This window comes from Chelonia mydas, chromosome 1, assembly GCF_015237465.2.
Source record: "Chelonia mydas isolate rCheMyd1 chromosome 1, rCheMyd1.pri.v2, whole genome shotgun sequence".
In the NCBI taxonomy this organism is placed as follows: Eukaryota; Metazoa; Chordata; order Testudines; family Cheloniidae; genus Chelonia; species Chelonia mydas.
Window position 1 is genome coordinate 123,510,958 of NC_057849.1, and position 13,886 is coordinate 123,524,843.

Below are 13,886 nucleotides of genomic sequence, written 5' to 3' on the forward strand. Positions count from 1 at the left end.
TGGGGAGAGTCAGGTGCCTAAGAATGGGATTCACAGCAGTGACATAGTTAGGAGTGGAAACATAGGTGGCCTCAACTTCTGGTGGACTTGCAATCACAGCAAACCATTGATATTGTATATTATTATATTATATATTGTTGCATATCTGGCTGTGGTCAGCCCCACCCACCCGGCCGAGACCATGTCGGGGCAGACCGCTGCCAATGGGGAGGCAACAACCAGGGCTGAGTGGCATAACAGCAAAGCCCCTTCCCTACTGACATGATGGGGGTGGCCAAGCCAAATCTGAGTAGTACTGTGACATGGGGAATGGGCTCCTTCTCCCAATCCCAGGCTCCAAATGACATGGCAGATCCTACATCCATGGGGGAGCAGCAGGACTCCATATACCACATCTCAATGCCATTTAAATTTGGCCCATCTGCCTGGAAGGGGCTCCACCAGTACACCACCCAGCTCTAGTTACTACCTCCTGATTGGGAGTGATGCATCCCAGCCTGCCCATGAACAGGGGTGGGGGGGGGGGGAAGGGTGATTGGCTATAATCAGATTGGCTGTGTGAGCCAATGGGAAGACAATAACCAGAGCCAGGTGGCGTACAGTGGAGCCCCACCTCTGCGTGAGTGATGGAGAGGTGGTTGGGCCAATGAGCAGCGTTGTGCATGCTCCCAGACCCCAGCTCCACTCCGTTCTCCATTGACAAAGGCGCCAACTCCATCCCATGCCACACAGTTGCTTCCTCCCCACAGTGAGAGGTGTGCCCCGCTCCTGACCACTGCTGGGGGAGGGGTTGGCCAAAACCTGGTTGTCTGGGAACTAAGAAACAATCAGCCAACAGGGAGGCAGTAACTGGAACAGGGGTGGAGGGGTGCAGAGTCTGAGCCTATGTTGATGGGGAAGCGGAGCTAAGTGGAGCAGTTTGAGGCAGCTGCATTAAAAGACTGCTCAGTGGCCTGGCTCAACTTTGACATTTTTTTTTCAGATTTGTGTGGGCTGCTTGGGTGCTAATTGGGTGGGCCAGGGCCCACCGGAGGCTCTGTCCCTGGTTCACAGAAGCCAGCATGTTGAACAAAGATCCGCCTAAACTAGCCAAGAGGAAATGCCAAGGAAAGAGGTATGGTCTAAGCCCCACCCCCTCAAAGGCCATAGGGAGGTACCTCCCTCTGCTCTCCTGGAGTTAGACAGCCAAGCCAGGTCAGCCCTTTCTTGTTAAGAAAGAAAGAAAGAGCTGCTTTCCTCCCCGCCCCATACCCCAAAGCTCAGTAGTTAAAGGACTCACCCAGGAAGTGAGAGATCCAGGTTCAATTCCCCCCTCTGCATGATGTAAAGCAGAGACTTGAACCAAGGTCTTCTCCCTCCCAGATGAATCCCCTAACCAGTGACTTCTGCGGTGGGTCACTCTGAAGCTGTTACATTTTGTATAAAATATGTAAATATTCAGGGACTTGAATTGGACTCTCCCATCTCTCAGGGGAGTGCCTTTACCACTCAGCTATAGAGTCATTTTTACTGTCTCTCTGGCCCAATAAATTATTTACTTTAAATAAAAGTTAAAGTGTGTGTGTGTGTGTATAGATAGATATATACACAAACCCAGTATAAATGTATTGCATAATCATACATTTACATCATGTAAATATGAATAATATATAATAAATGAAACTATATCTATATTTTAAATGTTAAATATTTCATTTCAAGCAACTAAAATAACTTTAAGATCTTGTGAGAATGGAATAAATAAACTAAGTAATACTCTGAAGTAACTTATTTTGCATTAAATATAAAAATATTTTTGAGTATTACTCATTTCCCATTTTCATAGAATCATAGAATATCAGGGTTGGAAGGGACCTCAGGAGGTCATCTAGTCTAAAGCAAAGTCCAGCTCAAAGCAGGACCAGTCCCCAACTATGAGTCACAATGGGTTATTTTAGATCTGCACATTAACAAAGTTTCCCTGGAGAAAATTAATTCCCCCCAAACTGCCTAAAACTGTAAAATGTTTGTGTTTTGACAATCAAATATTTTAACAAAAAACATGCAAACACTCATCTTCGTAATCCAATCAGAACCAGTCCAAAGCAGAATTACAGCAGGCATTGCCCTTGTTCTAGTGACTGGTATTTTTGTGACTGAACATGGGAGGCAGAAGAACAATAACGTCTGAGCGTGGAGGGAGGTCAGAGACTAGGAACATATTGGTCCCTTGTTGCCTTAAAATCTGTGAATGAATCATGTTCCCTAAATACAGTATAAATCACATGGAATGGATTTTCAGTGAAGACACTGGAATGCAAAATTAAAAAGGAAAATAAATATCAATTAACATCAATGGCTCTACGGGCATAATTATGCACTCCACACTAATCCAAGGTCACTGGGAGCCTCTCTCTTGCTGTCAAAGGATCAGACGCTCACTGTGTTGGAACCTACTGACTTTCCCTTTTAATGCCAGCCAAATGCCAGATTATTTACAGGAGCTAAAACAGATGTTGAACAGAATAGGAAACAAGCCCTCAGAAGCGGAAGCCTGGTGATTCACCATGTGATTGTCAGAGGCTAACCTAATTATTAGAAGGGAGCCTTTACAGCGGCTCTGGAGATGATTATTCCTGTGATTCTGTTATGGCCTTAGTAAAAGGCAAAGTTAAGCCATTCATTTCATTACAGCTTCTGAAAGGATTTTCTTAAAGAGCTACTTTATCTGGGCAACAGTAACTGAGCATGAATTAAATAAAATGCCTTTCTTGGGGGTCATGAAAATGTAAACTAGTTCAGGGCACTGTATGTCAAGCCTCTTTAAAATTTATATTTTGGACTTAGAGGCTTTGGTGTCGTATCCCATTTTTTATTAAGTCCATCAAAGAATAACATTTTTAAGATGATGGATTTTGCTGTAATAGTCAGGCTTTCCTTGTTTCCCGTGTAGTGATACAGCAAAAAACCCCTTTTGGGGTTCAAAAGGGAGCTAGATAGATTCACGGAAGATAGGTCCATCAATGGCTATTAGCCAGGATGGGCAAGAATGGTGTCCCTAGCCTCTGTTTGCCAGAAGCTGGGACAGGGTGATAGGGCATGGATCACTTGATGGGAACCTGTCTATTCATTCCCTTTGGGGCACCTGCCATTGACCACTGTCAGAGGACAGGATACTGGGCTTGATGGACCTTTGGTCTGACCCAGTATGGCCGTTCTTATGTTCTTAAAAATGTAACATGAAAAACAGCAAAAATGTAGCACTGAAAATCAGATGCTTGCTATCATCTTCCCAAAGCACTCTTTTAGGGTCTGATCCTTCAAACACAATTATATTACCAAGTGTAGTATTTAGTACTTCGGTTGACCCATAACTCAATGGGACAAATCAAGGCAGTAATGGAACTACATAAAGTTATGAGCAATATGCTCAGTAGTATTTGCAAGATCAAGCACTTATTTCTTACTTCTCTCCCTACCATCATTGTTCCTTTGTCAACCTTGTCTCAGACATCAATGTGGCCTAGTGGTTGTGCTTTGGACTATGACTGTGGCAATCTGGGTTCTAGTCCCAGCGTCACTGCTGTTAGTTGGGTGACATGGGGCAAGTCACTTCTCTTCCTTGTGACCCAGTTTCCCCACCTACAAAAAGGAGATAATAATCCTGACCTCCTTGGTAAAGAGCTTTGAAATCTACCAATGAAAAACACTATTGAAGAGCTAGATATTAATATGCCACAGATCAGTTGAATAATTACATAGTTTATGGCTCAAATTTAGGTGTATTATTTAAGCATCTGAGTAAAAGTGGCATGATATTCAGAATTTCTGAGCATCCACAAATCCCATTGAAGTCAATGGGAGCTGGACACCCTGAAAAGCACGCCATTTTTATTCTGATGCCTAAATAATTACTTAGATGCTTAACTTTAGGTATCTACATTTGAAAAATTGGGCCTTTAATGCTTTTTATCTGCTCGTATGAGCAAGAATGTACAGTTACAGTATGGGTGTTCATTTTTACTGCTCAGGCTGAAGCTGCGGTGGAAGCTAGCCTTTCAATCGAGAGGTCTGAATAGATGATCTAATGGCCCCTTCTGGCCTACAACTCTATGAATCTATGAAATCCAGAAGTTTTTTTTTTCCTTCTCTTAAAAGGACACCAAGATCCATTCCATCTTAAGAATCCCATCCATTGCAGTCAAAATTTTATTTGTGTAGATGCCCAGCAGGGGGAGAGGGTTGTCTCTATGGACACTTGCAGAAAAGAGGAGTTAAGATTTGGCAGACATTTCCGTTAACTCCATAGAATAAAACTCTATATTTTCATTTAATAGTGCATGAGCTACAGTTTGAGCTACTATCAAGAGCTCCTATAGTACATAAGTGCATGAAGCAAATCATCTAATGTAATGCAAGTGAAATTATTAGTTTGTTTTGCCCTCAGCAGGGCAGGACAGTTATATGAGTGGAGAAAATAGTATCGGTCCTTTTGGATTTCTCCCTTGTGTCTTCATTGAGAGACGGTTCATGCACAGAATTGGAGGGAAAGAAAAAAACAGTGTGTGAGCGCTGAAGGGCTTAGACAACAGCCCCAAGTGAGTGGGGTGGGGGCATGGGTTTGTTGATGATTTGCTTCCTGTTAAATGAATATACAAAAAGTTCCCTTTATAGGAGAGTGTTTAGTACAGAGGAGGCTTTTAAAACAAAAATGCCAGGAGAAAAAAATCTCTCTCTAGGCTGGATCCTGAAGATACCACAGTTATAAAAAAAAATTAGATAGCTAGAACTGCCAATCCTAATGTTCAAAAACATCAAGAGAGTCAGTCCCCCAAAATCTTGAGATTTAAAAAAGAAAAAAAGTAAAAAAAAAGTTGGGTTTTTTATCTGCCTTTGGATTTTTGAAACTTTAGGGTCACGTTTTCCAGTTTTTCCTCGACAACCATGAGGGCTAGAAACTTTTAAAAAATGAATGCTGGAATTCTCTTGTGATTCTGTAACTCCAGGAGCTGGGGCTTTAATTAAAAAAAAAACCCCTGAGTATCATGACACTTGCAATACAATCAAAAAGGCTGGCAAACTGAGGATGCCTCTTAAAATGTACTGAAGTGCTGACAAGGCCGTAAGCAGTAATTCAGTCATATTGCTATCTTCTTGTTTGGTTCAAATAAAGTATCTGGAACGTGAAGCATTGTAAAGAACCCAATGTGTCCAAATCTTACAGTAAGCATGTGAAAAAGTGAAAGAGAACTCACCATTATTCACCAGGACGTGGAGTGGACAATTCTTTGCTCTAAACTGTTGCACAAATTGCCGTATGGACTTCATTGAAGCCAAATCACAGTGTAAAAACTCCACTGGAAAGAAACAGAGAAAAAAACACCCCGTGAAGTCAGTTTACAGTGAAATAAAACAAAATACAAATTTATACATCACAATCCCACCCATTATGCTTGAGTGTGACCTACAAAGAAAGGGATATTTTGTTAAAAAATTGGCCTGGGCCCTTTTAAAAATTCTTTATAATGTATAAGGAGAGCCAAAAATGTTCTCTTTTAGTCAGATTCAGAGACTTTAAGGTCAGAAGGGACCATCATGATCGGGATTGTCCCGAGCTACTCTGGGGCCCTACGCAGCCCCACCATAGGAGGCGGCAGGGGGCAGGCCTCCATGGGGGTGGGGAGCTGGCTTGGGGGACGGGGGGAACCACTCCCCAGCACTCACTGGCAGCACGGCTGGGGCCGGGCTGCTGCACTTTCTGCCATCCATGAGTGCAGGCCCAGCCCTCCTGCACTCCTCAGGGGCGGGAAGGGGCAAAGCAGGGGTGGGGAGAGGCAGGGGCTGGAGCAGCACACAGCTGCACAGAGGACGAGGAAATTTGGTACCCCAAACTTCCTGGTGCCCTATGCAGCTGCGTACTTTGCGTATGGGTAAGGACGGCCCTGATCATGATCATCTAGTCTGACTTCCTGCACATTGCAGCACACAGAACCTCACCCACCCACTCCTATAATAGACTCATAACCTTTGGCTGAGTTACTGAAGTCCTCAAATCATGGTTTAAGGACTTCAAGTTACAGAGAATCCATCATTTACCCTAGTTTAAACCTGCAAGTGACCCGTGCCAGAGGCTGCAGAGGAAGGCAAAAAAACCCAAAACCCCAGGATCTCTGCCAATCTGAGCTGGGGGGAAATTCCTTCCCAACCCCAAATATGACAATCAGTTAGGCCCTGAGCATGTGGGAAAGACCCACCAGGCAGATACCTGGAAACGAATTCTCTGTAGTAACTCAGAGCCTTCCCCATCTAGTGTCCCGTGACCGATCATTGGTGATTTTTGCTACTGGCAGTCACCGATGGGCCACATGCCATTGTAGGAAGTCCCCTCATACCATACCCTCCATAAACTTATCAAGCTTAGTCTTGAAGCCAGTTAGGTTTTTTGCCCCCCCCTGCTCCCCTTGGAAGGCTGTTCCAGAATTTCACTCCTCTGATAGTGAGAAACCTTCGCCTAATTTCGAACCTAAACTTGTTGATGGCCAGTTTATATCCATTTGTTTTTGTGTTAACATACGCACTTAACTTAAATAACTCCTCTCCCTCCCTGATATTTATCCCTCTGATGTATTTATAGAGAGCAATCATATCTCCCCTCAGCCTCTATTGGTTAGGCTAAACAAGCCAAGCTCTTTGAGTCTCCTCTCATAAGGTAGGTTTTCCATTCCTCGGTCATCTTAGTAGCCCTTCTCTGCACCTGTTCCAGTTTGAATTCATCTTTCTTAAACATGGGATACTAGCAATGCACACACTATTTCAGATGAGGTCTCACCAGTGCCTTGTATAATACTTCCCTGTCTTTAGTGGAAATACCTCACCTGATGCATCCTGGGACTGCATTAGCCTTTTTCTCAGCCACATTATATTGCCTGCTCATAGTCATACTATGATCAACCAAATATACCCAGGTCTTTCTCCTCCTCTGTAGCTTCCAACTGATAAATCCCCCACTTATAGCAAAAAATCTTGTTGTTAGTCCCCAAATGCATGACCTTGCACTTTACACTATTGAATTTCATCCCATTTCTATTACTCCAGTTTACAAGGTCATCCAGATCTTCTTGTTATAATATTCCGATTCTACTCCGTATTGGCAATACCTCCCAACTTTGTGTCATTCTGCAATTTTTTTTTAGCACACTCCCACTTTTTGTACCAAGGTCAGTAATAAAAATGTTAAATAAGATTGGTCCCAAGACCAGTGCCTGAGGAACTCCACTAGTAACCTCCCTCCAGCCTCACAGGTCACCTTTCAGTGTGACCCATTGTGGTCTCCCCTTTAACCAGTTCCTTATCCACCTTTCAGTTCCGATATTAATCCCCATCTTCTCCAATTTAACTAATAATTTCCCATGTGAAACTGTATCAAAAGCCTTACTGAAACCTAGGTAGATTAGATCTGTTTATCCTTTGTCTAAAAAGGATCAGTTATCTTCTCAAAGAAGGAGATCAGGTTGGGTCTGGCAAGATCTACCTTTTGTAAAACAATGTTGTATTTTATCCCACTCACTATTCACCTTTATGTCCTGAACTACTTTCTCTTTCAAAATTTGTTCCAAGACTTTGCATACAACTGAGATCAAACTAACAGGCCTGTAGTTTCCTGGATCACTTTTTTCCCCTTTTCTTAAAATTAGGAACTATATTAGCAATTCTCTTGTCATAAGATATGACCCGTGAGTTTACAGATTCCTTACTATTGGACTTGCAATTTCGTGTGCTAGTTCCTTTAATATTATTGCAAGAGATTATCCGGGCCCCCTGATTTAGTCCCTTTAAGCTGTTTGAGCTTAACTTCTACCTCGCCTGTGGTAATTTCTACCTCAATATCCTTGTTACCCTAGCCACACTACCGCTACCTCAAAGTTCTTCATTAGACTCATTCAAAACTGAGGCAAAGTATTTGTTTAGGTTTTTCCCCTTCTTTCTTTTCTTTCAGCTTATTTTTTTCAAGTTCTTGGTTTTTCACCTTCCAAATATCAAGAATGTCAAGTATGGTCTTCCTTTGTTTTGCTGGGGTATCTGTTGAATGTTTCAGAGCATATTTATTGTGAAATATCACATCTTAATTGAAGGTGTTGAATCTTTAACAAAAATGTCTTTTATCCAATGTTACTCAGTAATTAAATAGGTGTCAACAAAATAATAAACATTCAAACACAAAAGAGCCAAAATCCTCCCATGTGTTTTAGACAGACAGTCCGATTAAAAATTACTTCCCCTTTCAGTTGTTCAACTCTTGCTCTCTTGACTTTTTTGATGTCACCACTTCATTAGTTCTCTTGTCTAGAATATAACAGGGCAGACGAGGCCTGGATGTCTTATATGAAAAACTAATAACTCTGCTCCCCCCTTCCTGCTCACCCTATCAAACTTTAATTTATTTATTCATTTCATTTTTAAAGCAAAACTTTCAGATTTTTTTATATATCAAAAGGAGGCAAGAGAAAAAAATGCAACCTCCCTTTTTTACAGGCTGACTTTAGAAGAGCTATTCAAACCGCACGCCATTTTAAAAAATGTAGACTGACAAACATGAAGAGGGGGGTTCAACTATACTCTCTAAAGTATATGCTCTTTCTTCTGTCTCTTGGTTTGTTACCCATAAAACAACAATTTGTGCTAATGACACAAGAGTATTAGGCTAGCCACGTGGTGATTTGAGATTACTATTTATTGTACTGTAACATATTCAGCTTTACTGCTGTGGTTAGATGTTCAGCTGCATGCACGTGTTTAGTTATTACCTTGTACATGTGGGTCACCAGTGCGGTTAGATGTTCGGTTGTGTGCGTGTGTTCTCCCTGTGTGTCTGCGCAGACAGACAGCACAGCAGACCTCGAGCAAATTGTCCAATGACCACAAGATGCACTAAAGTTCGAAGGCACCAGGCCAGGTTTATTGTTGATAAATCACAGTAATAGCACCTGGTAGATGCTATGAGGATACTAAGACATGTATGCCCATGACAATGAACACAGCTCAGTGAATGGCGGGACTTTCCATTCCCCCCTTGGCAGGACAAAAGACACTCTACCTGAGACTCCATTTTATACCCTGATACAAACGAGTTACGTACTGCCCCTTTCACATAATTAGTTGCTGCCCCTTGACGTGGCTAGCTATTATCCAGTACATGTTGGTTTAACTAAAACATTTTTATTACTTACTGTTATCCTGATCTTATCTTTTAGGAGGGGTCAGTACATTTCGGTTATCCAGGGGGAATGTTTTTGTATCATCCTTGATATCAGGGTGTTCTGGTATCACTTGATATTGGGATGTGTTTGCGTGAGTCCTCTGTGCCTAGCACTTCTTAGGAATGTGTATTTCTGCAATATCAGCCCTGTTCTTGCCAGATTCTGTGAGCAGGTCCTGCCTCATACCAGGCCTTTGATACAAAGGCTTCTGTTTCAGGCTCTCTTCCTACTACAACTGTTATCTCATGGTTCCCTTCCCCACTTATTCATCTAATCCACATGTTTTATATGGTCATAAAATAGATTGTGAGTTCTTTGAGGTATGATTGTGTGTAAAGAGTGCATTACAGCTAAGCCACAAGATCTGCTAAAGTGGGATCCACTAAAGTGGGGCCTCTAGGCACTCCAGCAATCCACATAACAAACAGTAATGATAACACTTATTCAAATTCATTACAGCAAAATACTTTTCCAGTTTGAAACTGCTTTAGAACTTCAGACACAAATGAAGCTTCCAGTTGGTTGTCAATTATGTCAGACTATTTCCCCCCTCTCCCCCCACTGTTACTCACACCTTCTTGTCAACTGTTTGAAATGGGCCATCCTGATTATCACTACAAAAGTTTTTTTTTCTCCTGTTGATAATAGTCCACCTTAATTGATTTGTCTTGTTAGAGTTGGTATGGCAACCCCCACCTTATGTGTATACACACACACCTTCCTACTGTATTTTCCACTCCATGCATCTGATGAAGTGGGTTTTAGCCCACGAAAGCTTATGTCCAAATAAATTTGTTAGTCTCTAAGGTGCCACAAGTACTCCTCATTCTTTTTATTCTATATATGGTTAGATCTGGCTGCTTTCCTTGATTTTACTTGTGTATTGCATTTGCAAGTGGCAATGAGACACAAGAGAGAGCATATTTCTAGGGGATTACTGCACACTGAAAGTCGATACATCCATTCCTTCTTTGGCCTTCTTGCTGTATAAGGTCACACGAGCAACGCCGTAATCTCCCAGGTAGTTACTACCTGTTGTGTCTTGTTGTTTAGTAACTAATAATGCATGGTTATAGCTCTGAACAGTATTGACTACCATCTAGATCTTTCCTTTATGTGTGCAAATAGAAATATCAAAAAATGCTCTGAATCTACTGTAGCTTTTTATTTCTCCAATCGGCTCTAGCCCCCCAATAGAAGAGAATTAGGAAAAGAATGGTCGCCTCCTCCATGGGAGAGATGCGTTCACCATGAAAGGAGGAGTTCCTTTTAATGCAATATAACAATAGACACAAAGCACTTGTGACTAGAGCTGATCAACATTTTTTCAGTGAATAAACTATACACCAGAAAACCACTGAGTTCACTGAACGTTTCGACCAGACTGAGAAATCGCAATGTTTCTGAAATGTTGAAACAAAACATTTCATTTTGACCCAATTCAAATTTTAACAAAAGCAAAGGGGAACTAGATTCACAAAATGGCTTGAGGGCATGGGGAAGAACGAACAACATCATTCTTGTAGCCTTTAGCCTAGTGGGTAGGGTACCCACCTGGGATATGGTCTTCTATTTCCCCCTCTTCACAAATGAGGAGAAAGGACTGGAACCCAGGTCTCCCACCTCTCGGGTGAATGTGCTAACCACTGGGTTTTGGAGTATTCTGGCATAGGTTTCTCTCAGTCTCTCCTATTGAAGCTGTTTCGCTTTTTATAAATAATTAGTCATTGGAGCAGGAACTTGAATTTGGGTCTTCCACATCCTCGGTGAGCACACTAACCATCAAGCTATAGAGCTATTCTCACTCTTTTTCTCTGGCCCAGTGACTACTCACGGCCATTCATAGCAGCACTTCATAGTCATTCATAATGACAACAACAAAGTATTTAATACAATGGGGCTCGTATCCATGAATGGGGCCTCTGGGCATTACTGCAAGTACTACTAATATTGTTTTCTTGCTTCAGGCTCATTTCTGGGCAAACGTATAATGATATTTTGTAACTTTGTAATTTTAAAATTCCTTCCACCAAAAGATCTCAACACAGTTCACAAAAATGAATAAACTAATCCTCACAAAGTAGGGAATATTAATCTTAGTTTGCTCAGAAGGCAGAGAGATTAAGGGCCAGAAGCAGACACTCTTACTCACATGTAGCAGTACCTTACTCTGCAAGTAGTTCTACTGAAATAAACAGAACTTTTTGGAGATTAAAGCGCTACTCCACATGAGAATGTCTGAATATGGCCCTAAGTGACTTGCCCAGGGTCTTGCAGTGCATCAGTAGCAGAGCAGAGAATAGAAACCAGATCTCCTTTCTCCTATGGTTTGTTCTTTTAGCCTGAGTAATAGATTAAAGAATTGCATATTAAGAATCTAAATGATACTGCCAGATTATAACAGTTTTAAGTATAGTCCAATTTTTTAAACTACCCTTTAACCAAACCCAACATTCAGCAATAGAGATGAGACAAATGAATGCAGATTAAGGCCTTCTATGCACAGTGGGGGTAATGGGCTCTAAAGGAGTTGAATTTTCTAAAGTGCATTAATGTGATGCACATTTATTTGTCCATATAGAGAAGCCCTTAACCTGCAGTCATTAGTCTTGTGCATGTCAGTGTGCTCACCCCACTGTGTAGTAAAGCCTTAACTTTGCAATAGTGTTGTTACTTGACCAATATAATGAGGAACAACAGCTCATGAAGTTTTTCATGTATAGTAGGTCTGGGCAAAGAAAGCAAACATTAGCTTTGATGGAATACAAACAAACAAAGTCAATACTTTTCCAAATTAAAGCTGATGCCAATATTAGGCATAAATATTAGGCAAAAATTATTTTTAACATTTTCAGTTTATCAGTCCATTAGGCCTCAAATCATTCATGTCCCCAGAATTGTTAACAAATGTAATTTGGTTAGTCTCTAAGGTGCCACAAGTACTCCTTTTCTTTTTGCGAATACAGACTAACACGGCTGTTACTCTGAAATGTAATTCTGTTTATGTTCTAAGTTTAGTAGCATAATAGGTCTTTAAAACTAATCAGTCCTTGACTTTGCATGTGGCTTTCAAATTCTCAAACAAAAACAGAGCAAGAACGTAGGATTTGGAATCTAGGAAGAGGAACATTAGCAACTAGTGTTGCTGAATCATCATAATCATTTCAAACACTATTCCATTCAGCTGTTCCTTCTACTATTCTTTCACACACAGACGTTCACTTCTAGAATGCGTGCCTGTATTTCTTTCCTCTGTGTGGGTGTGTCTGACACACTGATCTAGGTAATACGTTCACTAAAAGCAAAGCAATTACATCTTTGTCAGATGCTAGCTAAAATATTCACACAGAATGAAAAAAAAAAAAGATGTGACTATTACTTTGCTGTAATCTGGGGACACCTAATTCAATACTCAAAAAGTTATTAGCTAATTACATGCAAATGGAGTGTAATGGAGCAAAAAGATGACCAGAATTCATTCTGTGCTTATTCACATCCAAACATGCATGTTTGGAATTATCGATATTTCTGCTTTGCCCAATGTGACAAGTTTTTTTTAACATATATTTATTCTATTGCAGCATTTTGCTTAAGCAGGCACTGGCTGTACCTCAACATCCTAACAATGTCTGCTTTAAAGCTTTTGTACATAAAAATCAAACAAAATGACTAACAACAAACTGGAGACAGAACGGTCATCACAAACCTGGCAAGCATAATCTCACCTGTATCTGTGGCACACCCACCTTCAAACATCTATCCAGTATACTTGGATGGGAGGTAAACGGCTTTGAACTTCCCCCACCTCAAGCTAAATGGTCCTAAGGAAACTCTTTGCTCTCCCCGCTTTTACAGATCTAACCAGCTAACCAAAGCTGATCTTTGTACAGATTAACTCTGTTTAAACAGGTTTCTGTAATGTGCAAAAAAAAGAATAAAATCCAAACTCACTAAATGTCATAGTGCACTCCTGAGATGTCATAACACGGGTACCAAAGTGCATGAGTGAAATTGTGAACTTCCAAGACAGTATACTGTAAGTCCTTGGTTAAGATCAGTACTAGTGGCATTCTCCAGCCTATTCATTGCAATATGACTTTTGTCTGGGGTGTTTAAGGAATACTATATTTAGAAATTCTTGGTGGATAATTATTTGCACATGCTTTTTTCCAGAACTGTTTGAACATTGTCTGTTCAAAAGAAACAACTGAAAAAGCAGTTTATAGTGCCACTTCTTAACTATGACGCTTTGACTTATTGTACTAAGAGGGAAGGGGGAAAAAAAAATAAACTTTCAAGAGTTACGTTTCAGGAGTTACTTTAAAAAAAATAAAAAGGTTAAAACTGAAAGGAATTTTTTTTTATTATTATTATTATTTTTTTTTATACAGTGCAGCTTGACTTACCCATTTTCACCTCCTATACAACTTAACCTTCTTGGTGAGTGTATATATGAGTGTAGCAGAATTAAATGGCATAGTCCACTGACCCTCTTGTGTGTCAAATTCAGTCAGTTCTACTGCAACACTTGGTCCTCAAATAAGCAAAATTTAGAACAACAGCTCTGCTTTCAAGTTCCATCACTAGCAACTGCTCCACTTACTGCCAAAATAGTACATTATAACAGAATCTCCAGACTGATTCACAGTT

At 40.9% G+C, this 13,886-nt stretch overlaps 1 protein-coding gene across 6 annotated transcripts in view; it reads right to left on the reverse strand.

Moving 5' to 3' along the window:
* The window catches only part of DHRSX (dehydrogenase/reductase X-linked), a 226,647-nt gene that overhangs the window by 70,360 nt on the left and 142,401 nt on the right, over positions 1–13,886 (reverse strand). For all 6 annotated transcript variants that reach the window (XM_043537755.1, XM_037899658.2, XM_037899650.2 and 3 more), the window contains one exon: positions 5,235–5,336. In XM_043537755.1, the coding sequence (XP_043393690.1) occupies positions 5,235–5,336 (102 nt within the window). The remainder of the gene's footprint in view (positions 1–5,234; positions 5,337–13,886) is intronic.